Source organism: Scomber scombrus, chromosome 2 (assembly GCF_963691925.1).
Source record: "Scomber scombrus chromosome 2, fScoSco1.1, whole genome shotgun sequence".
NCBI lineage: Eukaryota > Metazoa > Chordata > Actinopteri > Scombriformes > Scombridae > Scomber > Scomber scombrus.
In genome coordinates this window covers 27911087-27939068 of record NC_084971.1, presented here as the reverse complement: position 1 = coordinate 27939068, position 27982 = coordinate 27911087, and the positions used below count along the sequence as shown (strand labels likewise).

Genomic DNA, 27982 nt, shown 5'->3' with positions numbered 1-27982 from the left:
CAGTGTCTAGTTTGGTGACACCGTCCTGCTCCTCAGACATCCACACGTGAGGTACTTCATGGCGGTCATGCTGACATGCATGAGAGGACCCAGGTTGAAGAGCATGTGGTAGAAAGCGTGGACAGACAGGCCACCGGTTTCATCTGCGTATTTCAGTGCTACGATGGGCGTGTACAAGGGGTTGGTCATGTTGCGGAAACGCGGACTGCTTGCTTCGATCACTTTCTTGGTGCACTGCAGAGAGCAAGGATCGACAGAAAAGGTTTGAGGTTAGACTTGAAGATACAGGCTGAGACTAGGGCTGGGCGATATGGACAGAATCATATATCACAATATTTTTTATCAAATACTTCGATATCGATATTGTCATCAGTACAATATTTTGACAGTATTGTAGTGATGACGAACGGTGCTTTCACAGAATATTAATGCAATGAGATTTTTGATAAATAATCATCAGAAATGTGGATATGATGACTAAGTGGATAAAGACAGATAATATAACAGCTAGAACAGTCTGTTATGTTCAGAAAATTACATCAGTTAACTGTAGTACAGCCTTTAAAAGCAGGACAAGACAACACTTATGCCATATCACGATATTACGATATCCAAAATCTAAGACAATATCTATAAAATATCACAATATCGATGTAATATCAATTTATTGCCCAGCCTTAGCTGAGACACATTGAGGAAGACTACTTGTGAACTTACTTTGGCGATGTCATCGGGTGTTTGTCCCAGTGTCTCAAAGATGTCCACAGAAGAGGGAAGGTAGACGTTCTTGAAGTAATGTACTGTATCAGGATCGGCTCCAGGGAACTCCTTCTGTCTCACATCCTGAATCATCTTCGCCTCAAACTCTGTGTGCACCGGACCCGGCTCTATCAGAGACATACTGAGGAGACAGACACACAGTAAACTGAAGGCGATGGGAGAGATGAACATACCAGCAGGTTAAATTGTAAACCAAATGAGGAGAACAAGAAGACTAGAACTGAATAACAGTTTCTTTATATGGAGGAAACGTTGTCGAGGATAAACCTAGTGCTGAAACTATAACCTGTCATGATAGCTACTTTTGTTGGACGATATACTGTTTCAGAAATGATCGCGATAAACAATATCATTGTTTTTTGAAGCCTGTTTTATACCACTGATGATAAAATAATAGCATAACAATGCAAGGCGGCGGGGGGTGCTTCACTTTTGTTAAAAACACACAATGCCATTTTGGGCCGGGACAGAGGTATTTACCTTTAATTCCATATAATTACAATCAAAATATTCTGCTGTCTCCACTCAGGATGTGCACAGTGAGGAATGGAGGAAACTACTTGCTTAGCCAATTTGACATGAATAGCCTCTTAGCTGCTAATGTGAATTGTGGCAATATCGAGGTAAAAAAATGATGGTCATGTCCATTTATCATACAATAAGTCCATATATAGACATGATGATGTTGATAAATACGTCATGTACGATAAGTCGACAACATAATTATTGTGACAGGCCTAACTGAAATAATTAATTGACAGAATATCTGCAGTAACTTGAATAAATAAATTATTAACCCTCCAACACCCACCCCCTTGCATGAATTTGGACACGTGTCTTATATTGTTGAACTACCATACAGCTTTGAAACATCCTATTTTAAAGATTTTATTTGCATACTCTGAGCACACATGAATGAGCAAAATGAGCACAGAAATGTACTGAAAGGATGAGACTAATGTATGGATGTGTGGATGTCAAGCTCATAATCATTACATTTCCTGCAGCCCATGTTTCGCAGGCAAAGCTGTCTTAGCCTGATATTCAGACTGAATAGACATTTAGTTTTCACTCATTGAAGAAAAATCTCGGAGGTGGGCAGCGTTAAGAGGTCTGAATGCAGTCTAGAACAGTTGGTGGTACAAGGGTAATAATTTTAATTAACTTAAATATAATTGGCGATCAGGTTCCAGTTCTTCTATCTTGTACAAACAGAGGCTTTTAAAAACTGCTCATAAGACAAAACTGGAAGACAGGACTTTGGGTCTCTCAGGACTTGAGATGACCATTCATCCTTATTTTATGAACTAAAAAAATGTATAGATTAATTAAATATATAAAAATAACCAATGTATACATCATTAATGAAGAATATTATTAGATGGGGGGGGTCAGGGAATCTCTTTTACTGCTTTGTAAATAACAATGGCATTAGCAGCAATACTCACGTGACATTAAACTTCAAAAGCTGCACAGCCAAACACTCACAGAAGCCCTCCATGGCAAACTTGGAAGCTGCATACACGTCATTAAATACCACTCCTGCAGAAAGAAAATGCAGTTAAAATCTTACTTTCAGGCAACATGTATAAATGTTCTTCTTCACTGTTTGATAAAGACATTCTGTAAAGGCATACATGAGTACTTGAACTCCATTAGTGTCCTTGTCATGAACACCTCTTCCATTCGTCCGTCATCCACTCATTCATCCGTCAACTTAGACCTAAGGGACCTGTTATTTCTCCCTTTGCTATTTAACGCCCCGTCCCGCCTCCTCTCCCTTCACTCTGTCTCTGCTCACCTTGCAGTCCCATGACACTGCTGACCACGATGATGTGTCCTCCTTTCCTTTTCTTCATATCAGGCATCACCTCCTTGATCATGCGGATCACCCCAAAGAAATTGGTCTCAAACACTTTCTTCATCTCTTCGATAGGGATGCTCTCTATTGGACCAACCAGGCCGATACCTGCGTTATTGACTGGTTAAGAGAGGAAGGGGAGCACAAAGAAGACAGGAAAGACACTGAATGATCAGCATTACCTCTATAATGTAGTGATCCATTATGCACCACATTGGGGATGCGTTCACTTTTACTTACTGAGGACATCGATGTGACGATCTTTGATGCCGTTGATACACTGTGTGACAGACTCATCGTTGCAGACGTCCAGTACGGCCAGGGACAGAGTTTTCCCATATGCATCCCCAGCAGCTTCGACCAGTTTATCTTTACGTTTCAGATCACGCATCGTGGCTATGACTGTGGACAGATGGGTGACAAAGGGTGGAAAAAAAGAAAGACCTGAGTGCTGAGTGAATGTCTGAGATCATTAAATGATGTATTGCGTCATCTTGACTTAAGTATTGATTTGCTTTGGCAACACTATGCTGGTGTGGAATGATATACAAATGGGAAACAATGATGTGCCTTCCCTACACTAATTAGCCATATGAATAGAGTTGAATAAAGCTGGGAGCTACAGAGATTAAGTGTTTTTTAATTACTCTCTAAAAAGCTGAAAAAGGTTCCTGCGGTTTTATGGGCACATTCTAACCTAAATTGGTACCTGCTGTTGTAGCCAATAATATCTGAACACCATTTTATATAAACTAAGATTAAATCATATTTTTTGTGAGAATTTAACAGCACTTTCCATGAATCTTAGCCAAAGCTCTAAACTGTTTAAAAAAATGTTTTAGGATCCTGAGAAGTTATTGTAGTATCCAGTACAGTAGTAGATATACATTTAGCTGAGGAAGAATCAACAGTTCTGAAAAATATAGTTTATTACTTTCTATGTGTTTAACCTCACTAGCAGTGTGGCTTTATGGACAACAATGGTGGTCTGTTTGTCCACCACTTTGTTTCAGACTGAATTATCTCAACAACAATTTGATGAATTGCGATGAAACTCTGCAGCCATTCATAGTCCCCAGGGCATTAATTATATTAACTCTGGTGACCTGGCTGATTACATCTAGTACCATCAGTTCAATGTTTTCACTTATCCAGTAAAATATCTCAACATCTACTTCACAGATAGGAACAATCATGAATTTAAAATGTTTTCATTGTTTGGTTCCCAGAAAATGACGACTATTGACTTTGGTGATCCCCTGACCTTTCCTTGAACACCACCTTGAGGTTGAGTTGTGGTTTTGAGCTGAATGTCCCCCAAACGTTGGGTTGACTGCCATGAAATTCGGAAAATACATTTATTTTCTCTTCAGAGTGAATTGTAAGAACTTTGGTGACCACTTAACTTTTCATCAAGTGTTACCATCAGGTTAAAAAATTCAATGTGGGCACATGCCAGCAGCCTTCTGGTTAAGACTCACCACACAACTACAATGTTATGCAAAGTTCTGGGAGACCTTTGTTGTTTGTTATTTTCCTTTTCTCTCTTCCCCCATTTCCTGTCATCTGTCTACTATTGCTATAATAACCCCGACACCTAATTTTAAAAATGGGTCAAAATACCTGCAAAACTAATGACACTCTCATTATTCTCAGCTGTTCTTTGTGTTTAGTTCTAAACAGCAAATGTTAGCATGCTTGCATTGCATTGTACCTGATAAATATGTGGAATGTTAGCGTTGTCACTGTGAGCATGTTAGCATGCTAACATTAGGATGTGTCGCACTACAACCTCACAGAGCTGCTATTAGGGCTGTAGATTTTTAGTCTTTATTTATACTTGTTCAAGAGGTACAATTATTATTAAAGTCTTTTTAACTCCGATTTGTATGGTTAATGACACAAAGATAGAGGATAGAACATTGTTGATATAAAACACCCAAAATCAAAAAATGTTCTGCTGTTACAGAAATCCCATTAGGGAAGGCAGAGTAGTGTGGGTCTATATTTTTATAGTTTCACATAATGAGTGGGGGTAGTGAATTAATATTATTATTTGCTCAGCATTTACTGTAAAGTGCCACTAAGCTAGGCACTTAACCAACAACTCATTAGCAACTCACACATGTTCAATACAAAAAGTAACACATGAGACTGCAAGTTAAGTTACTGAAATCCACTTTGAGTCAGATCACTTTGTACTGTGTCTAGACCTTAATCTTGTCACCAATAGCCTTGCATCTACGTGTAATGTGCAGGTAATTATGCCATTATTTCAATGGGCAGCTTCCAAGTGTATTTGTGGATAGATGTAACACTCTTTCCCTCCCTGCAGCTTCAGCACTACGCCATTAGACTCCTGCTGTAAATAGAAATGTGATCAGGCAAGCTGCTCAGGTAAATGATGTCACAAAAAGACAATATCAATGCTGGAGTGTCCCACTGAGTTCACTGGCTCAAACTGCATGTGGACTCATACAAGTTACCAATAAACGCAAACATCATGTTATGTTGTGTAGACTCATGCGTCTTCTGACTTTTTACTTGCCTGAACCAAAAATCTGATAGTTGCCAGGTTTTTAACCCGAACCAAGAGACTTGATAACACCACTCCACCGCGCCTCTTTACTGGCTTCCAGTATGTTTTACAATCTATTTTAAGATCTAACTGATTACCTTTAAGGCTCTTCATGGCCTCTCTCCCTGCTGTATCTCTGACCTTTTAGTACTATATGAGCTCCTATGTACTTTGAGATCCTTGGGCAGAGGTTTTTTTTTTTAGATTTTCTCTTGTTTTATGTGACACTGAATGATTTTATGATTGGTGTTTCATTTTGCTGCCCTCGTGAACACTTTGTAATGTGGATTTTGAAGAGTTCCCTATGAATAAAGATGATTATTATTATTGTTATATTATGTGTCTACTGCATATACAAAAATAATTGACCAGATTCCTGATGCAGCATCAAGACATGTTATGTTTGTCTGCACATATGTATGTTTGTAGAGTTTTAGTTGAGAATTTCTAACTTCAGTGATCCTGTCTTTGTGTATATTTCCTGTTATAGGGATGAACGGAAACAAAGGAGTAAAGGTCAAAGAGAACTACAAGGGAGAGACGCAAAAAAAGTATTGTCCAGACGGAAAGGCATTTATAGGTGAGAATGGAGGGTAAGGTATACACAAACACACACAGAGGAACTTGTGTTCACATACGTCCCTTCCTGAGTCACGCCTATGGACTGTTTTTTCCTTGATTCACCCCCCTGAATAACTGTCTGAAATAACACTAATAATGGAAACACTGATGATAAAGAAAGTCGGTGTAGTGAAGATAATCTTAAGCAGCCTTAACATAGCTACTCTTAAAGCAACCAGTTTACATATCAGCATTAGTGTCCTGCCATGTCACCTGTCACACCTGTCCAGGAATAGCCCTCACTAGCAAACCCTCTCATCCACAATGGAGTCAGGTGATAATTAGCTTGAGCGAGGCTGTAATAGGGCTTTAGCTATTGTCTGGTGTTACATGTATCGTAAGGGTGGCTAAAGGTTAAGTTGGGATCAGAGACATAACTATGTGTTTGGCAGGAGCTTGTCCTTAATCTGGGATTCTCGAGCTTGTCCTTAAATGATTAAAAAGAGACTTGTGAGCAAAACCAACTTGTCTTCCATCTCTTCATCTTTATTTCATCTCTAGGTTAAAAACCTTCAGCCCTTTAAATAAAAAATGCATGCTATAAAGGTCTGCATTTTTATAACGATTCTTACATTTATGCATGAAACCACAATGCCATTCATTTCCATGTAGGTAAAAATCATTAATTAGCAGTAAAACTTCTTGAGTTGTGTCATTTTTTATTCAATGTAACAGAAATGTTATATTGCAACTTTCAAAAATAAATGGAGAACAATACTTCCAAAACACAGCAGTATGTTTTGCTAAATGGTTTAAGTATATATGATTTGTAATAGTAATGGGCTAAAACATAAAACATCACTAGTATGAGCCTTTAAGAGGACCATAAAAAAAGGACCGTAAAGGTAAATGAAAACTGGATCTCAATATGACAAAAGCATGCTTATATTTACTTGATTTTACTCCTGTCTTTTGTCAACATCCTTATATTTTACTTCATGTTATGATGTACAGTACAAGGATTATTGTGCTGAAGAAGAATGCAATTATATAAATGGTATTTATCAAAGATTGACAGTGTGTAGCTTAAAGCTGCTTTAGAGGAGGATTTGGGGTTTGTTTTAACAGATGAACAGTGGGAGGAAGCCTACAGTTCAAACAGTCTCAGATTATACTCAACATGGTGATGTACTTATTTTTCTACAGTGAAAAGTAGCAGACTGTATTTCAATGTTGATTCTATTAGTTACCAGATGATGCTGCTCCTTGTCCCCTTGGCACACATGTTTGTGAGTTCTGTTTTCAATTAACAACACAATTTGATGCAATGATTGCAACATTTCTTGTCTGAAAATTACAGGATTAGCCTACATCTTTTGTCACTATCATACTGCAGGATAATTATTCAGAAGTTACAAAACATCTGCAACTGCCCCGTCTCACTTCATGACTCAGGGAAGTGATCCAGCATCTAAAAAAAGATCAAATTTATGCACTGTGGCCGGTCTGAAAAATATGGCAATATGGTGAGGTGTTGAACGCTTTCCTATACATTTAAATTGTGGCTTTCTCTGATTGGAAGTAGGTTGAATTTCCTGGTTCTATATTGGTATGTCTTGAAGGCTAAGTATCAATACAGTGTTGTCATGCAAGAAACAAGTAATAGTATCAGGGAAAATATGAGTATTTTTGGTTACAATCTCCAAATCATTATTGCTGCTAGACACCAAAAAGAAAAAGCCTCTGACATGCCTATACGAAAGCTACCTGTGACCTTTGACCTCCCTTATGGAGAGAGGAAATACTGTAGGTGACAGAGTTTCCTCTTCAGATATCAGTAGAGAATCTGCCTCACTCTATATTTGTGTTATTTCCTTCCATTTCATGTGCCTTCATCTCCAGTGTTGTGTCTGAACTGAATCCTCTTTTGTTTTTCTGTAATCTGGTTCAAATGGAGTTTTTTTTAAACATTACACTACATCTATTAGGCAGATGCTTTTGTCCAAAACAACTTAGTACATTCAAGCCATGTGGAGTGAGAGCTAGATGTCATCCGAAATTGGGAGTGTGTTTCTTAAACACACAAGGTAAAACCTGTTCAGTGCTATTGTAAGAAGCAATGAACATTCAGTATGAGTTTAAATGTTTTTAACTTTTAAAGCACTGCAAATACAGTTTCAGTCAGTGGTAGATAGATCACTCTGCTGCAATGAGATGCACACAAGCAGAGATAGCCTACAGCATTAATCTACATAATCATGTGGACTATGTAATACTCTTATGAACATTTTCAAGTCATTATGTAAGCGTCTTACCTTATATTAAGTCCATTTTATACACATAAAGTGGACAGAAATTACATTTAGTTAAACAAATCATGGAGAAATTGCTTATTTATACTATTTAATCAATATTAATCTCTCTCCCTCTCTCTCTGTCACACTCACACACACACACACACACACACACACACACACACACACACACACACACACACACACACACACACACACACACACACACACACACACACACACTGACACCTACCGTGGTAGCGCTTCTGTTCATCATTGGCCAGCATCACGGCCATCCTCAGACCGATACCGGAGGAGCAGCCGGTGATGAGCACCACTTTCTGGCCAGGACTCGCCATGTCTCCGCCGCACTGTCCGCTGTGTTAGAAAAAGTGAGACACCAGCAGACCACCAACTCAGCAGGATGAGTGGTGATCTGGGGTGAGAGCCACCGTAAGAGGATCAGAGAGAGCGTCACATGGACAGGGCGCACAGCCACAACGCAAGAGCACTGAGATTATCTAACCGGGACAAGGTCCCGGGTTGGTCTTGTAGTAATATTTAGTTTCACGACGGGACAATACTTCAAACTCTTATAAATCTAATCTGACGCCTGTTTTCCGACCAGCTGTGTATTTAAAAGTATGAACAACAAACACATAAGAAACAATTTTGAGTTACATCGATATTAAAAAGTCAAAGAGATTTGGCGCCGCCCAGTGGTCAATACAACTTTTCAATTTGCTGTAAATATGAATGAGATCACTTCCTGGCCAAGAGAAAATCTGGATACATTATGGACGATGATGCCACATGAAACTTTGGCAGAGTCAGAAAAGTTATATTTGTGGCTAGTGTAAAGCAACGTTTTTATGTCGAGGACCCCAAACTGGCACAAATTAGAGCAAAGACCCCCATCTGATAAGATTTGTGTTTTATTACAGGTTTTATTACAGAAAGTATGATGAAATTCATTACCAAAATAGTCATAAATTCTCTCATTGTGTTAATTATGGATGGAACAATAGTGAAAATAAATTATTAATCCTTTGCTGAGGACCCCTGAGGGTCCCTGGATCCCACTTTGAGAACCACTGGCATAAAGGATCAAACACATGCTACACACAAACACACACACACACACACACACACACACACACACACACACACACACACACACACACACACACACACACACACACATTAGTATAGCTGCCAGTCATAAGTTTAGGACAACCTACGTGTAGCAGGAGGGTCTTTGGAAATATGTCTGGAATCTATTTTCTTCCTTAAAAAAAAAGTCAGCCTGTATGTTCCTGAATACAATGTACTGCTGTCACCAAAACATCTTTTAAAAACTATTAAACAGTAGATTTAAATAGCCTTTATCATAAAACACGGGTCATAATCTGCATTATTTTACTATCTAAACATTACAGCAATTATGAAACCATAATATATTTACAGAAACACAGATAGGTTGAATGTTGTAATGCTTTTGCACTCATCAAAAACGCACATGCTCATGAACTTTTGCTGCAGTATGGCACCAAATGGCACAAAGAACAACAGTATCTCCTTCCAATTCTCATATACGTGCAACTATGTAATGTTCCTGATCAAGCAATGTATCCTCTGACCGGTTTTCTTTTGGTATGGAGGATTATGATTACCAAGGAAATAATTAGGTTTCCATTTTTTCTAATTTAGACTGTACAAAAACTTAAGCGAAAATCAGCGCCTTTAATCTTTCCCTCTCTTTCATATACAAGTTTAATAATGTCCATTTTTTTTACACAGTTTTAGATAGTCCTTTTAGTTGTTGTAAGTCGTTTTCCTTAATTTATCTAGATTTAAAACAGATACTTCCTCACTTGCTTAAGTATAGTGCATTTTGTTACAATTGTACACATAAAACCTGATATATAACTATATAAATACATTTGGATTTCATTTGATTTTATTTGATTATACAGTTGCATTCTGTCATGAGTCACCTGCTCCTGCTACCAATGATCTAAGTTAAAAGGTATATAAATATCTCCCTTGTCAAAACAGATTATCTTAATGGAAAGCTGTAGCAGTACAGTGGAGACCTGTTCATATAACTATACATGTGTATGTATGCATGTGTGTGCATGTACTGAGCTCAGACTCTGTCGGCCTTTTTCACCTCATAAACATCTCCTAAAAACTCCTAAAAAGGTTCCTGATGCCTCCCTGTGAGAGATACTGGCTTTTTAAAACTTTTCCACATTAGGGATAAAGAACGATAAAATCTTAAAGTAGAGAGCAGGGAGCAGATTTTGTTTTTTTTATTGTGCCTATAAGAAGAGTATTGTGTGTGTGTGTGTGTGTGTGTGTGTGTGTGTGTGTGTGTGTGTGTGTGTGTGTGTGTGTGTGTGTGTGTGTGAGTCTAGAGAGAGCGGAGTGGGCAAAGACAGACAGGCACTGGAATTTGGAATCTGCAGCAGCATATTTTTATTAGTTGGACAGCAGAGTTGTCCTGTCCTAGCATGCTTTGTGTGTGTGTGTGTGTGTGTGTGTGTGTGTGTGTTGTGTGTGTGTGTGTGTGTGTGTGTGTGTGTGTGTTTGTGTGTGTGTGTGTGTGTGTTTGTGTGTGTTTGTGTGTGTGTGTGTGTGTGTGTGTGTTTGTGTGTGTGTGTGTGTGTGTGTGTGTGTGTGCCTGAAATAGAGCAAGAAGCAAATGAAATGTCACAAGCATTCATTGTTCATGTTGGATGTTTTGTATTAGGTCCCACATAGAAACTTTGCTGACGGGTTTATATCTAAGCATTAATATTTATGTGCGTGCGCCCGTTACAATGTGGATGTGCCGGTACGCGCGTGCCAATACGCGCGACAGAGAAAGAGACATGACACAGTTCCTTAAATCACTCAGACAATGATGATGCTAATAATTAGACAAGGGGTAATTATCCTTCTGCACCCACGAGCCTCTCCGGGGAGGGAGGGGTTATCCGGGATGGGATAGGAGGGGAGGAGAGGGGATGAGAGGGGAGGGAGGAGGGGAGAGAAAGTGAGGAAAGTTCTCAGAGGGTGAAGGAAAGACCTTCTGATATTAGGGAACTTTTTCCCCCGTTGGTCTCCTTTCTTCATCCGTCCACCCAGAGTAAAACCACAGGAGTCAGGACTAAAAAGAGCTGCTCAATGTCATTTATCAGCAAATTAATCTGCAACCTGATGCACACGCGCTCTTAATTGCCAGCTGGAGTTTGCGTAAAGACGCACATGCGCGAGGCAGTTCCTCGACTGATATCTCTCGCGTGCAGATACTAAAGTGCCTCTTGATTGCAGGTGTCCCGCGCAGTGCAGGCGGGCCACGAGGGAATTATTGGCCGCTGTATCGATAGGCTCAAATGCAAAAAGATGGATCGATGGAGCTCAGTGCGTGAGACATGGCTGCTACTTCTGGTCCTCTCGGTGTTTTACACCTCAAGGGCAGGTAGGTTTAATTGTTTATTTATTTAAAACAATGCAAATAATTCAGTCTTTTATTGTATAATTGTATATTTTAGCCGCTGTTTTGTACAGAAGAAGTTTAATTATGCTTCTTCACTCCCTTTCTTTCTTTCTTTCTTTCCTTCCTCCCTCCCTTCTTTTTTTTACTGTCACTGTCACATCAGTTGTCATCACCTCTCCTGGCCCTCATGAGCTGATGGAAACTAAGTGAAACTGCTCCTAACCATCCTTGACATCATACATTTTGATATTTTTTGCAAATTCACTCACTATTGGCCACATCGGTGTCACAGTGTTTTGATTTGATGATATAAACGTTTTTAATATAAACGTCCTTAAAACACCTCCCTCTCCCCAACAAAAAAACTCCCTTAGTCATTTTTCATGTATCCTCCAGAAAAATTGGATTTTTACGCTCACTTGACAGATGATTTTGTCATGCCAGGTCATGCAGGACTAAAGCTTACTGAACTGAACTGGCTCGTTCTGGGCTCCTTGAGCCCGCTGCACATTTACTAGACAGTTAAAAGGCACAGGTCTATATGCCTAGACTTGTTCTGCCATACCTGCTGCATCAGTCTGTGCTCTCATACAGCGGCATACAGGATATTTAACCTGTGCAGCTGGGTAATGGGGAACAGACTGAGGCAAATTAAAGTGAGCTGTGCTGAACTGTACTGGGGATAGTTACAGTACACAGCAGGCCCTGGAGAATGCACTGGAACCATATGAACAGGACTTTAAAGGCTTTTAGAGTCTAGTGTCATTGTTTATAGGGATAAGTGCATGTGTGCATCAATGTGTTTAAGTAGGTACATTTTATGAATGACTATGCTGATTTATCTTTTGATTGATCACTGACTTCGGGCCATCTGAGGAATCAAAAGTAGTGTCTTTATTAACCTGCTTGGACCTTAAGCATGAGGACAGACCAGATTCTCAAATATTTAATTGACTTTCAAATGCTTTATTTTTTGCTTAAATGTTGAGGTACTAATTTAATTTTCAATACAAGTTTTAAGTCAAGTTTATTTGTTCAGCTCAATATAACACGGTTTCAAAGTTCATTCACATTGAGATTGGAAACAGCAGTCGACAAAGCAGTCTCACCTCAGTGTCCATTTAGTAGCTGTTTTGGAACTCTCAATCAAATTAAATGATCTTCATCTGCAGATGGAGTTTGTGGATTGTCGTGGAATTATAGATGTTTAAATTTCCATTTTTAGAAGGTCTTGTCCATGTTATCTTAAAGGAAAAATTAAAGGTTGAGGTTGCAGATTTCAACCAAATGAATACCCCTCCCCTTCCAAGCGTGTAGGGGAAACCATGGTGGCCACAAAACTTGTGAAAAATGTAAAAGGCCCTCTCTAGAGCCAGTGTTTGGTTTGTCCAGTCTGGGCCACTGTAGAAACATGTTGTTTCAACATGGCAGGCTCCATGGAAGAGGACCCTCTCCCTATGTAGATATAAAGGGCTCATTCTAACATAACAGAAACACAATTCTTATTGTCAGGTGATTATACTCTAATTAAAACATATTTATGAATATTTAATTTAATTTCTACGAAGTCTGTTCCACTAGATGCTTCTAAATTCTACACACTGGCCCTTTAAAGATTTTAGGAAATACTCTGTTTGGCCCATAAGTTAAATGAGATGATTGATACCACTCCTAGGTTTTTATGATAAATATGAAGCTGGAGCCAAGAGCTAGCCTGGCTCTGTTCAAAGGTAACACAATATGCCTACCACTCTAAAACTCACTTATTAACATGTTATATCTTGTTTGTACAAAAACAACATATTGCATTGTTGCGAGGCCAGATTTTTTCTTGATCTCACCTCAAGTAGAGATATGTCAGGGGAGATAGTGCGATATTATCTTAAGTTCCAGAGAGCACAGAGATTAGGTTATTTAGTCAATCATAATCCTCAATGGGCTTTACAGGCCCCACAACTTCAACAGCTCCCCTCCTATAGGTGCCCCAAAAAACAAGTATTTAAACCACATACTTCATCTTAACTTAATTAAATCTGCATTTTTCCTCATTTAATAGCAGTTTTATTTGCAAGTCAACGTTAATTGGCATTTTTCAGGACACCAGCAGTTCATTGTGAGAGTCAAAGACTTGGCAGGCAGGTGACTTGGCAAAGACTCCACCATGTTGCCTCCACCTGCTCTGTCTAAGAATATGCTGATAAAGCTGAAAAATATTTATATTATGCCCCACAAGCCATTCAGTCTTTATTAAAAATCTAGCTTTGTATTGATCATAATCAAAAAAACGTGAGTGCCAGCTATTTATTATAGTTAATACTGGCATGTGTCAATAAATATGTAGAAAACTTAGATTTAGAACAGTGAAAAGTGAAGACAGTTTTTCAGAGGTCGTTAGGCTCTCTGAAGTATTATTATCCCACTATATCATGTAGTAACATTGACACATACTGGGTCAAACCTCATGTGGTATTTCTCCATCAGTCCGTCTGTGAAGGTCATTACTGAAGTGACTAATGTGACCTCTCGACCTTTAAGGTCATCAGGGGTCAAATAAGGGCAGGGTGTGAACCCTGTAGGGTCTTTCACACCTGGCAGTCAGAGAAAACGTCCTTGTAAATAAGAATTTATTCGTAAATAACCCTCCTGGTAAAGAGAAACACAGATTTGCAACGAGAGATAACAACACGCATACCCATACACATGGTAAAATGTGACTTCTGTTTTGATCTTACGTTTCTCTGCGGCTGGTGGACTGGTGAACTCTTTCATAACACCCTTACTTAACAGTCTTCAGTTACACATCACTCTCGGTTTTTAGCTTACTGTCAACTACGGTCACACACCTGGCTGTCAGCGGTATGGCTGTGAATTATGATCATAGACATTCAAGAAATGTGGTGAAGTTACGGTCAAGCATGTAACAGTCTGGCCTCGGGTGTTTCAGTCTCTTTCCTGGCTCACTGTCTGTATGTAACTTGTACGTTCAGGTAGCTGTGAGCTTGACCTAAACAATTTATTGCTTCCAAAGTATCCAAAGTATTCAAAACGGATTCTTAAATCATAGCCAATATAACGTAGCTAAACCCTCATTTGTTTGGTTTAAAGCCCTTCTGCTACATTCAGAGCTAGTTGCATCCAGAACTACAGTTGTCACGATAAAATCATCAGGCCAGTAACCTATACATTTATATTCATATTGGACGATTCTGCAGGTCACGGTTTATGCTCAGAGAAATGTGCGAATCGTTGAAATGCTGTGATGGTCGTATAGTGCAGTGAAAGTTATGTAAGTGCTGCTTGGTGAGAAAATCAGAATTGGTTTAAGATTTATCCAGTGCAGCTTTCTGCCAGATGGACACGTCTTGCTAGGTAGGAGATACACAGCTGACCTCACCAACGTTTGCTGCTTCTCTTTCAGTATGTAGTCAACAACAACAGAGCTTTACATTTTTAACCTCAGTGCGCACATTGACTGGCATAAAGTAAAACCCCTGTGCGTTGATTGGAAAGTATAGGCTGAAAATGTAAAGAACGGTGCACTTCTGGCCACACCCCAATCTGTGATGTAACAGCGGGTGTTTTCTATCAGCTGTCAAATCAAAATCACCTGCTCTGACATCACTGACTGTGGCCAGACAACACAATTAATATTTCAACCCATAGAGAGCAGTGCAGTAGCATTTTTTTTTTACCACATGAGAATTAGTATGGATTTATCTGTGCAATTAACTTCTGACACTAATAATTCCACTGTTGACCTCGGGGTGGCATAGATACCGATGTGGCTCACTTCTTTCCACCTTCAAGCAAAGCTCTATAATGTGTGCAGAAGTGCATGTGGTGCCTCAACCAACCATTAGGAGTTACTAGTGCAATGACTATGACGTGATAACCAAGATACATGTGGTGTTAGTGGTCAAATTTTGACCCCGCTCCCCTTTAGATAAATGTTAGTGACATCCAATATTTATTATTCTTTTAAAAGAGTTGGACCTTTAAATGTTTTCCAACAAGCAGTTCTCTAAATTGTCACTCAAGCAATTACACAAAGTCTTTGACACGCAAGAGGCTAGGCTCTACTAGTTTTATAGGCAATTACCTATAAGTACACAATTGGGGGGGGGGGGGGGGGCAGAATCTTGATTGGTTTGTATATCTTTTAGTAACTGAATGAATGTGTTTCTCGCCATAATCAACACATTCATGCCGGTGTAGTGCCATACAGAGAGAAACATTGTGGTTGTGTGTTTAGGAAAGATCAAAATTCAGGTGAAAGAAAATAAACCTTTATTGTCATGTTGTACTGTAGCAGAAGGGTTAATCCTTTCTTCTCCTCACCTAAACAAGGTGTGTTGAGCTGCTTGTTTACTGTGCTCAAATATTTAAATTCATAGCTCTGGAAAAGTTTTTGTGCTGTGATTGAGTGGTTTTTGTAATTGACAGTTTGTGCAGAATTGTTTAGATGCAGTTTTTAGGTCAGACAGAGCTCTATGGACTGTATGAAGGCAACAATCTGGTAATGATATGAAGCCAGGAAATTTGAGCTCATGAAAATATGTGGATAACGGTGCTTTATCATTGTACTTTTATGATTCAGTGGCCTTAATGTTTTTGTTCACAGTGTGTGTTAGGATGCCTAACATATGTTTGAATGGAAATAGTAGAGCTGTATGTGTATGCTGTGATATGCAAGAGTTTGTAACCCATGAGCACCAAACAACCTCCTAAATAAACTCCTTTTAACAATTTACCAATTTTAACAGTAATAAGATCATGGACCAAGAGCACTTTAGACTTTTTTGTGTGTTTTGAATGCCTCAACAATTATTGATGAATTAATTTGGTATATTTCTGCTCCCGTAATGATGAAGTGCGACAGTTTTGGGTATCCATTCATTTAATTTCTTTATTTAGAAGGACAATGCACAATAATCAATATTTCTATTAATGTGCCAGTATTAGCCATCTAACGTATATTCAGTTGCAGTAATGGGCAAGATGTTGTACAACCAATAAAGGGTCAGGTTAAGAAATAAAAATAAAGACAATAATACACCAAAATGATACAGAACCAACAGAATCAGCATGCACACATTGAGATTGAGAGCAACAGTAAGAAGCAAAACATTGATGCAACAATACAATGACTCACTTGTTTTATCTCACACCATCATCAGATCAGTATTTTACTTTTGCCAATGTTTACCAGTTTACCACAAATAGTTTTTCTCTGCTTAGTCATAAAGCCATCCCACATTATTCAGGTCATAAACAAAACCCATTAGTGGGAACAGAGCAAAACATATAAATCATAAATGTTTAGATGTGGTAATCAGTTAACTAATAACACACAAATTGTCTTAAATTAACCACAAACTGGATGTTTTTCAGCTTGTCATGAAGTGGAAGCCACTGACCAATAAATGGCTCCTGGCAGCAAAATTTGATGTACTGTCATTTTAACTGGATTGTGAATGGGTGCAAGTGGTTCTTTGATTATTTCTTTGATTGTTTCTTGAAGTAAGCAAAAGAACCATCTGGCTTTTGTGTCAGTTTTTTATTTTATGACTGGTGATTCTCAGTGTTTCAAATGATTATTTAACAATCTGTACTGTTTTATTTTAAATCAGACACATCATGGTGTAGCAAGACATTAACTCTTTTGCCAGCCACAAAAAATATCTAAGATCATTATCATCATCCACTACAAGCATGAAAATTTATAATATCTGAGATACATCTTTGCAGCTTGTGATTGGCTGTTTGCATGATAATGAGCTTGCAATCAGTGAAAACCAACCAGATCTGCTCTCTATATGATAAACCCAACTTCAATGCTCAAGTAAAGTCAGCATTTGATGCACGATTGGCTGGCTAGTAAACTTTAAACTTCATGTATATCTATAAAATCATGCATTGATTTGCTTTGGTTCAAATATGTTGTTATGACATGTAATTCAGAACAAAAAAAAGATGAAGCACAATTAAAATGGAGATGACAATGATCATACTTTGCACCTCGACGTAGTAGGTCAGTGTGCTATAATTGTCTTTTATGTCTGAAAATATGCTCACTCTTAGATCTCAAAAAATCAAAGTCACTGTATGATGCAACATCCAAAAATAACAGAGCACACAGCCACAAAAAGCAACGTGAATCTGTCCGAGAAGTTTTGGAGCCCTCTGACTGACAAATATTGACGTAGTCTTTGATCTGTGTTTTAGAGGAAGAGTAGCTTTGTTGGAATGTATGTGAAGCTGTCTATCTTTCCTTTGGATCAAGAGGAGAAAAGATTACGACTGAGATGTTGAGACTTGAGGTGAGCTGCGATTTCCACACGAGTGCCACAGATTCCTAGAGGGAAATAAAGAGCACATGTCTGTCAGTATCCACGCTTCTTATTCTCTTCCTCTGTTGCTGATATTAAGGATTCATCTAAGTTAATGTGTGTGTGTGAATCTGACAGCAGGAGAGACTGTCCAGTGTGTTTCTTGAGGCAGCTGAACTGGGAGGAAAGAAAACATATGGTCCCTCCATCCTATTCTTCCCTCTTTGCTCTTTCACTCCTTCTTGTCTCATCCTCGCTCTGCTTTTCATCTCCCTCTTTTTATTATTCGCTTGGTTTAGTCTCCAAGGAGAGTCATGTCAGATGTTTGAGAGAGAGAGAGTGAGAGAAAGAGACCTTTGAAAAAAAGTGTCATAAAGAGAGAGTGAGCAGGAGAAAAGAGTAAAAGAGGTAAGGACTGTAATAACAGGCTCCTGGGGGCAAATACTCTGTGGGAGATTTTAACCCTTGTGTACTGTGTGTGTGTGGATGTGTCGGTGTGTGGGAGGCTTGACGAAACATTAGTTCTTGTTTCTGAAAAAGGCATGTTACAGCTTTCTTCTTCATTACTCAGATAATGACAGCCTAATCACAAACACACGTACAACCACACATGTACACAAAAAAGTCTTCACACACAAGCACACACATACACACACATCTGGTTTCCAGAAAATACATAGTCTTTCCAATATGGTGCCTGTTAAGATGTCTGTGTGTGTTGGTGAGAGTGTTGTTTTTGTCTGTGAGTCTACTTCACTGCTCCATTTACTTGTGTGCTATCTATGAATCTATATATCAAATATGCCGTCACAAAGTGGTGTCTCCTTGGCTGATGTCCAGCACATTGGATGTGACATGAAACAATGATAAATAAGGTTAAGGTGCTGCTTTTTAGCTTTTTAAGATGATCAGTGTAGGACACAAACAGTAACTGGACAAGTAAAACCTTAATTTACTAAATTTTTGGCCACTTCGGTTCAGCAGAACAAGCCTTCAACACAACACTAATGTTGTCTGTTGCTAGCAAACAGCTGCATGTTTACACATCCTGTCAATACAACATCAGTATTCACTCTGAGTCATGTTTCTGGCTGCCTAGGAAATCTAAGTCCACTATTCATTCTTTTCTTAGCTCTGCTTTTGTTCTCTACCAATTCATGAGGGAAATACCTGCTAAATGCTCCACAATGTTCACCATGTTTGGACAAGTAGTGTACAGTAGGCTTTTAGATCAAACACCTGCCTGCCACAGCCAAAAACAATGCTGAGGGGAGCATTCACAGTGAAATTTGCTGTCTGTAAAGCCAAAACAATGAACTGAAATATGGTATAAAGCTCCATAGAGAGAAAAAGCAGTCAGGTAATTAAGATAATTCTGTTTGCATGAGTGAAGTGGCAGCTTCCATATACATATGATCCATTGGTAATATAAAAATGATTGCCACTTGAATATAACCTAGAATTAAGTCATCATGTCTAATGGGTTGGACTGACTTGGCCAAGCAGAATCATTTTACTGCTTGGTCATCAAAACCTTTCGGTTAACTCGTCTATACTTATAAGATCATTGACCTGCTGCATTGTTCTAAACTTTGGGGACTATTTATAAAAATGGCAGCAAATCCTGCACTCTTTATCTAATATGAATGAACCTATCCTTAAAGCTGAGAGTTAGCAATTTAATTATGATTTATTATAATTTGGGTCTTACTTTTATCTATCTATCTATCTATCTATCTATCTATCTATCTATCTATCTATCTATCTATCTATCTATCTATCTATCTATCTATCTATCTATCTATCTATCTATCTATCTATCTATATATCTATCTATCTATCTATCTATCTATCTATCTATCTACCTATCTATCTATCTATATGTCTATCTATCTATCTATCTATCTATCTATCTATCTATCTATCTATCTATCTATCTATCTATCTATCTATCTATCTATCTATCTATCTATCTATCTATCTATCTATCTATCTATCTATCTATCTAGTCTCTCTCAGCTTTATTGTTGAATACTTCATTCTTGTTGTGGCTCTGTCTGTTCAAACTATAGCTGCTCTGCTTTATGTAGAGGCTTACATTGGACATACTCTGCATGTGTGTGCATGTTGATCATGGTGCCCCTCGGGATAACTGCAGCAACTGATGAAGACCAGAACACCTCGTTGTGTATGCACAACACCGTATACGCACTGTGTGTGTGTGTGTGTGTGTGTGTCTGTGTGTGTGTGTGCGCACATGTGTGTGTGAGCTTGTGCGCTTGTGTGTATGTGTGTGTGTGTGTGCATGAGTGTGTGTGTGTGTATGTGTGCATCATGTTCATGTTGTTTTGATCTTGCACATACTCATGAATCAACAGCACAAGGAAACATCATCAGGTAGAATAAGAGCAAAGCGTCCATGTCTCATCTTGTTCTCTACTGCATTCACATGTCAACCCTGCCGATCATTTCTCGGTATGAGTGACTGAAACCCCTTTTTCTTGTACACACTGCTTATGGTGTCAGGAGCAGTCACCTTCTGTCTGACTATGGGTCCAGCGTGTGTGAACACCAGCAGGTACCTTGTAGCCTAAATAGCTTCAGGAAGAGCCTGTTACCAGCTAGTCATGTTAACATTTGACCAGAAATATAAATCCCCTGTATGTTGTAATGCAATTCTACAGAGCCCCCCAGGGGTCATAGAGCACAAGAAAACATACAATGGAAATTTATGCTCTCATATTTTTAAACAAAGCACGCAGATGAATGAATTGTGTACACAGTTTAGCAATCTGTGCATATGGACTGATAAACAGTTAGTACTCAGTCTAAATGTATTTACTGGGAAAGACATCTGCACCTCTGATACAGAATAATATGGGTGGGAGGGTTTTAAAGGAGTAATTCTGGGTTCACATTCTTGCAGCTACAGCCAGCAGTCATTTAGTTTAGCTTAGCATTGACGTTGGAATCAGGGAGAAAATGCTAACGTGGCTCTCCGCTGCGCCTGGCCAAGAAATAATTCAGCCCATAACCTCTCTCTCTCTCTCTTTCTGATGTTTTTTCACTTACACAATAAACAAACAGAATGTAACATGTGTAACAAGTAGTGAGCTTGAAAGGTTTTCCTCTATTTACAGTCTTTATGCCAAACTAAGCTAATGGTGTCCTGGCCCTAGCCTTGTATTTAGCGTAAAGACATGAGAGTGGTATCAATCTTCTTTTTCATGTTATTCTCTGCAAAAAATTGTATTTTCTAACATGTCAAACTATTCCTTTAAACTGAACTCCCTCCCCCTAACCACCCTTCACTTCTAAGCGTGTGGGAGAAACTGCCCAGCTAATGTTTGGTTTGTCCGCTCTGGGCTAATGTAGAAAAATGGCTGTGTAACATGGTGGCCTCCGAGGAAGAGGACCCGCTGCCTGTGTAGATATAGAGGGTTCATTCTAAGGTAACAAAAATACAATAATTCTTATTTTCAGTTGCTAATACACTACACAAGGCACCTTTAAGCTGCTATGACAATGAAATACTGCACTAAATTTCTTTAAAACCTATTTTATACATTTATAATTCCCCACTTTTAATCTAAAACCTAATGAAATGATAGTCATAATGTGTTATAAATTGGATTGCACTATATTGCTGCAGCTATTCTAATATTTTTGCTCCTCTGTTACTGAATTGCACAAAATATTAAAACACCTTTCAATATAATGCAACAATGCAACAATACTCAAAAATGCAGCTTCCATCTGTACCAAAAACAATCCCAGATGAAGTCTCAATAAAAACGTAACCCTTTACCATAAGAAAGTTAATTAGACTTTTTAGACTGTATTATGTTATTTATGTTTCTATTTTTTGGTCACTCATATTTGTGTTGAGCTTGATGTCATACACTGAAGCTGAAGATGTTTCTCAGCCAGTAAAGCAAAAAATACAATAATTAAAAAAAAATATTTCAATTTTTTTTTTTTTTACAGTATGAGTTGGGCATCATATCATTAGGAGTTTAATAGCACAATAAAAGTTATATCAGTAAATAATACAATGCCAAGCACATGAAAGGCAGAATTACAAGCTTATAGAGAGCCAGTAGGCAGATAGACAAACAGCTGGACAAACTGAAAAAATCGGGCAACAAATACATCTGGCGTTCAGACATAGGCATTATGCCAACTTCTCATGTGCATACACATGGACACGTGTGTGTGTGTTCAAAGGTACAAGGCAGATGTAGGGTTTACGTAAGCCTCAGAAATACATGTGAAAGGGAGCCACGCCAGTAGAGGCATGCCCTCCTCTCCCCTACAATCTATTATTTCATCTATTTTCCCTCTTTTTACCCGCTTCTTTCCCTTCTCCCTTTTAACGTGTTACACATTTCTCTCCCGTCTCTCGCCGAGTCTCCTCCTTCACATCCCATCTTTTTCTGCTTAGTCCATCTAACAGAGCTTTGCGACCATCATGTCCACACCGCTCAGGGGAAGGACTGTGTGCATATGTTATGCATTTCGGTTTCAGCTACAGTTTCCAGCCACATCTTTTAAATTCCAAATGTCTCTTTTTACTTTGTGTGTTTCTTTGCGTCTGCTTGTAGCTGTATGGCTGAATCATTGTCAGAACACATGTATTGTTTATTGCCCTGTGGTATTAGTCTTTGTTTTGTGATGCGGACTGTTGTATGTTTTACTGCCAAATGGGGCATTCTCATGTGATTATACCAAGATTCTGCAACAAGTATGTGTCCTACAAAGATAGAGCGGCAGAGAGGGAGAGAGCAGATGGTCTGACTGATGAAGTATTTCATTAGTTTGTTTTGGCTTTGTTGTAGTTTGTTGTAGCTTAACAATAGGGTCAAAATCACCCACAACTTTGAGTAACATCGCCGAAAAAAGCACACTTTTGTGTATTTATAGGAATCTGTCACTTTGTTTGTGTATTTGTACTATTGCCAGGGGAAATTCCTTGATTGTGCTGTTGTAACTTGACCAAACTACTTTTACTGTAAACAATATTGATTAGCACAGCTTTAAGAACAATTCATAGGACAACTCCAAAATAGTTTTGAATGTTCTGAATGTTGAATGTTACTTTAACTACTGCAACTCTTAAAGCTTTAGTTCTACTCAGTTTCCCCTTGTTGGTATATCCCTCAGTCAAAGATAAAGTCATATGTTGTCAGTGGGCAGGCCAAAACTATTGAAAGCACTCCCTTCCTTTATTTGATTATCTCAGACCAGCAAAGTCTTTAACAGACAACTCAAAACATGCTTTTGCTCGTAGATTTCTAAATGTCTGTTATTTCTCTTCTGGCTGCTGTTTGAAAAGTGATGATAAACATGTTGAGTGAGTGCTTCTTTCTGTGTTTTCTCTTTCATAACAAAGGATAACCACCTCTGTTAGGTTTATCCAGGTGCTCCCACACTCCCACAGGCTCTGTTTAGAGCTGAGACTGAGAGAGGATGCCACAGAGGCTGTGTTGACTGAAGGCTCTATTAAAATGGGAAGCAGCAAGCTCAGTGGCAACAGCAGCAGAAAATGAAGATATAATTGCCACAAGCAAGCACTGATTATACCAATATTTGTTGCTGCAATTTAAGTTTGACCATCACAAACTTCTGCTGCTTGCTGCTTGAAGCGGAGTAAACAACTGTGCTTGCTGATGTGTGATTGTTGGTAGACCTGTACAGGATCAGATGGTCACTTTTGGACCTGAAAGGGATATGAACTTGACTTTATGTACTTTCAACAGCTTAAACCTTGAATTAAGTGCTCGGTACACACAAATAAAGGTGCTGGCCGGTGAACACCTTCATTAAAAATCTCTAATTATCTCATTAATCTCATCAATCCACCAATCCTCTCAGTCATAGTGTGTCTTGTCGTTTTGCAGCCAGTCCCGTTGATATCCTGAAGGTCTTGGAGCTGTCAGAGAGCATGGAGGGTGTGTCATTGGAGGCAGGACTGTGCACCAGCAGGAAGGGCAGAGAGGAGACGGACCTCTCCTTTAAGATCGACAAGAAGATTCAACTGAGTGTTCCAACCAAGCAGCTTTTCCCTGGTAAATAAAGAGAGTCTCTGCATCACTGTGTGTGTTCTTGTGTTTTTGAGTGAATGTTTTCTCACTCAGAGCTTGTGCCCTGATTTATATGTATGCATCCCCTCCAGATTCGCATTTCCCATTGGATTTCTCTGTGATGACAACAGTTAGAGCTGTGAAGGGCTCGCAGACCTTTCTCCTCTCCTTGTATGACTCGCAGGTATGCATCACGACTGCACATCACGGCTACACCATCCTAAACTCATGCTGTGTGTTTATTCAACCACTCTGCTGTTTGTAACTTGGACAAATTAGTCTTTTTACTGCATCTACCACACATTTTCATTACCATCCATTCCTTTAATCAGATAACTAAGCTAAATATCCACCATACTAAGCTGCTAACTGTTCTCGAGAGCTGAGCTGCATTCCCTACTGGGGTCAACAAGTCTTTAAGTGTCCTTATTTTACGTGAATATTGATTTCCATTCACATACACCAGCAACTACTGCCTAGCCAGGATGCTGATTGGAATGTGTCACCTTATCGCTTTTGTCCCTTCATCACTCTGTTTGTGACCCTCTTTTCTCTTGACCTCTGTGTCTCTCTGTGTCTCAGGGCACACAACAGCTGGGCATAGAGATTGGCCGTTCTCCTGTCTTCCTGTATGAAGACCACGAGGGTCTGCCTCCTCCAGAACTCTACCCTACCTTTAAAAAGGTCAATCTGGCTGATGGAAAGTGGGTAATACACACACACACACACACACACACACACACACACACACACACACACACACACACACACACACACACACACACACACACACACACACACACACACACACACACACACACACACACACACACACACACACACACACACACACAGGCACATGATAAACACTTTAAATTATGGACAGCTGTTGTGTGATAATTAAAACACTGAGACACAACAATGCTTGGGGAAAAAAATAAACCCTCTCTTCTCACTGCCAGGTGGCACAGAGTGGCGTACAGTGTGGAGGGTGAGTCAGTCACTCTCTACCTGGACTGTGTCAAGCTGGACACCCTAGAACTGCTCAGAGGTCCTGACCCCCAGGTCAGCATTGAAGGGGTCACCGTGTTTGGAACGCGCCTGCTGGATGACTATGTTTTTGAGGTGGGAACGTACATCTGTTTATATGTATGTGAGTGTTTGTTTGTCAGAGGATGTTATGTTTAAGAGTGGATTTAGAGCAGAAGATTAACTAAATGGACGTGAAAGAGAGATAGGATCCACACTTCCAAACCATTCAGTGTCAAATGTGGCTTTGGTTAAAATAAAAATACTGAAAACCCAAAGAATAAGAACACAATAGTCTCTTTGTGTGTGGTTCGGAAGTGTCTCTGCTTGTTGCTGCTTGTTTGATTTATCCATGAAATGGTAACAAATGGATACACATTAAGGCTCAGCTCCCTACACTGCCCTCCTGTGGTGGAGAGGTTGTACTGCAGTTTTTCAACTCCTCCAACCCCTGAGTGCCCTGAGGATTTAAATGCATGCTCTTGACAAATAAATGGACAAGTTAATGCCTTAAAGCATGAATATTTATATGCTGAGCTCATCGGTAGCAAATGCATACTGTACTTAAAGTCGCAATATCCTGACCATTATTCAAGATAAGCACTGGAAAAATCCTCCCCAAATCTGTAGCTTTGTAGACTTTTATGAGTTCTGTTTCTTCATGTCTGCAGTGAGGTGAGGTCACTTTGACAGATCTTGAAGTGTGAACCTTGACCTTTGTTTTCTGTGTCAGGTGGTCCATCTGTTTAACTGCACATCTCCCAGCATGTGTTTGGTTTGGGCTATCTTCCATGTGTGTGAATGTGTGCGTATGTGTAAAATAGACAGGAAGGGAGAAAAGAGTTTTTGTCTGTCTCCGGGCTTAATGTAATGGCACCATTTGAGACTACAGCCCTGGAGACGATTAACTGCAGAGCGACGATAAAAACAGTCTGTTAAGCCACTTTGATCTGACTAAATGAACACATACTGTCAAAGATAGAAAGAGACAGGGAGACAGATGCATATGACATGTCATTCATGTAATTAATGACATATTGTCAGGGCCATTAATGACATTCCTAATCTGAGGCGACACTTAATTTGTGTTCATGGTGATCATATGGTTTCACTAATGTAGAGTCACAAATTCTCACTGTTTTGTTTGTCTGTGTTTTTGTGACGCAGGGAGAAATCCAGCAGCTTTTGATTGTCGATGACCCCAGAGCAGCAGAGACGTACTGTCAGGACTTCATCCCAGACTGTGACGCACCTCTGCCCTACGACAGCATATTAACAGAGGCTGTGGAAGTAAGTCCCCTTCTAACAGCCAATCAGAGAGGGCGGAGAGAGAGCTGAACATGTTAACATGAAGACTACAGGAGCAAAGCATGTCAGCCTCTTAGATAAAGTTCGGTCTAACAGGCCATTCCACACATAACATACACCGCAAGGCATATCAGGTGGTAAATGTTGTAAATCCAGACTGTCATTTAAGAAGTGAAGGAGCCTCCAAGGTTTCTATTGTAAAAGGAAAAACATTACAAGTAGCCAAGTACAACATTACAATTATTATTTATGAATAGTTTAAAAGGCAGATATGACAAAAAAAGATGAATGGTTTAATGAGTCAGTCATATATTTACACAAATCCAAGATCTGTGGCGTTTAAGCCAGCAATTTGGCTGCTGACACAAATATATGCATGTCTGGATTGAATCAAATGTATATCTCTCTGTCTTTCTTTCTTTCTCTCACACACATATACACATACACCCATACACACACATACGCTCAATATGTCCATTTCACATTTCAAAATAAAGTTATAAATCATAAAAAAGATACCAGTATCTCAACCTCTCTCTTTCTTTTAATCTTTTTCTCTATTTCTCTGTATCGCTCGCTCCTCGCGGTAAAACACATTTTTTGGTCCAGTGCACTTTGCCAGGTTCTTTGTGCCAGTGCTCCTCACAACCTGGAAAAGCTTCAAATCCTCCTCCACTTGCTGCTGTTTGATTTATCATCTGGCTCACACCTCAAAACACTCCATGATTCCTGTGTTCAATTATTTTATTGTGTCACCACCAGAAGTGCAGTGGAAGTGATGAAGCCAGTAGGAAACATGAAATTTAGATATTCTGGTGTATTCTAATGACACACAGATGAATATGTCATGCTAAAATAGCCAGAGGGAAGAAGCTAAAATATAAATACCAACTGTAGCTACACCATGTGTGTGCCATGCTAAGTATTTCTTGGCTTTTTCATGATATTTTTCATGTAGCAGAGCACTTAGCCAGACAGTGATGGTAGAGGAAGTGCATCTGGTAGCTCAGTATGCAGCCTTTTGTAAGTTCTGCGTCTCTATAAACAAGAATCTACCGAGTTACACGTTCTTACATCATGCATCAATTTCTTTTATGGCGTTCAGGTGGAGAGAGCGCCTAAGAAACATGTAGTTGAAGAGTTTGACGAGTTTGACTACAGCGACCTCTTTGACGACATCTCCACGGTGACTGCAGGTCCTAATGCCACAGAGTACGAGGTGAGACTCACCAGAAAGAGCAGCCGCAGGAGCTCGGCTCTTCTTCCGTGTTTGTGTTTCTTCTATTCCTGTCTCTCACTTGTCTGTTTATGTGTGTGTGTGTGTTGGATAGATTGTAGAGTATGAAGACTATGACAACACAACAGATTACTACCAGGGGAACGAGTATGAGTATGAGGATGAATATGATGAGCGCTATGGACCGGCAGAGAGAGAGCGCGAGCACACTCTTAACACACAGGTACAATCCAAACTATCATGCAAGATTTTATTCAGGAGTAGACGATGAATGAATCTTTTGCAGAGAACAGTTTCTTTTTTCACCTGCAATCATACTGTTCATATCTCTCTACCTCTCTATTGTCATTAGGATATACCAGAGAAAGGAGAGAAAGGAGAGCCAGCCGTTTTGGGAGTGGTGAGGAAAACGCACACAAACACACACACATATACTTG

General features: G+C 39.3%; 2 protein-coding genes across 2 annotated transcripts in view; one reads left to right on the top strand and one right to left on the bottom strand.

Moving 5' to 3' along the window:
- Window positions 1-6: 6 nt before the first annotated feature.
- Window positions 7-8433, bottom strand: LOC133997369 (retinol dehydrogenase 8-like). The gene is made up of 6 exons (XM_062436949.1): window positions 8328-8433; window positions 2882-3043; window positions 2582-2761; window positions 2229-2322; window positions 718-901; window positions 7-234 (listed from the first exon to the last, which is right to left on the bottom strand). Exons 1-6 carry the CDS (start codon window positions 8431-8433, stop codon window positions 7-9), a joined length of 954 nt encoding a protein of 317 aa, XP_062292933.1.
- Window positions 8434-21279: 12846 nt separating this feature from the next.
- col5a3b (collagen, type V, alpha 3b) overlaps window positions 21280-27982 on the top strand; it is a 28114-nt gene continuing 21411 nt past the window's right edge. The window contains exons 1-10 of the mRNA XM_062426291.1: window positions 21280-21314; window positions 23298-23416; window positions 23788-23955; window positions 24063-24154; window positions 24553-24674; window positions 24933-25095; window positions 26167-26289; window positions 27413-27526; window positions 27639-27767; window positions 27897-27944. Of these exons, the coding sequence (XP_062282275.1) occupies window positions 21280-21314; window positions 23298-23416; window positions 23788-23955; window positions 24063-24154; window positions 24553-24674; window positions 24933-25095; window positions 26167-26289; window positions 27413-27526; window positions 27639-27767; window positions 27897-27944 (1113 nt within the window). The remainder of the gene's footprint in view (window positions 21315-23297; window positions 23417-23787; window positions 23956-24062; window positions 24155-24552; window positions 24675-24932; window positions 25096-26166; window positions 26290-27412; window positions 27527-27638; window positions 27768-27896; window positions 27945-27982) is intronic.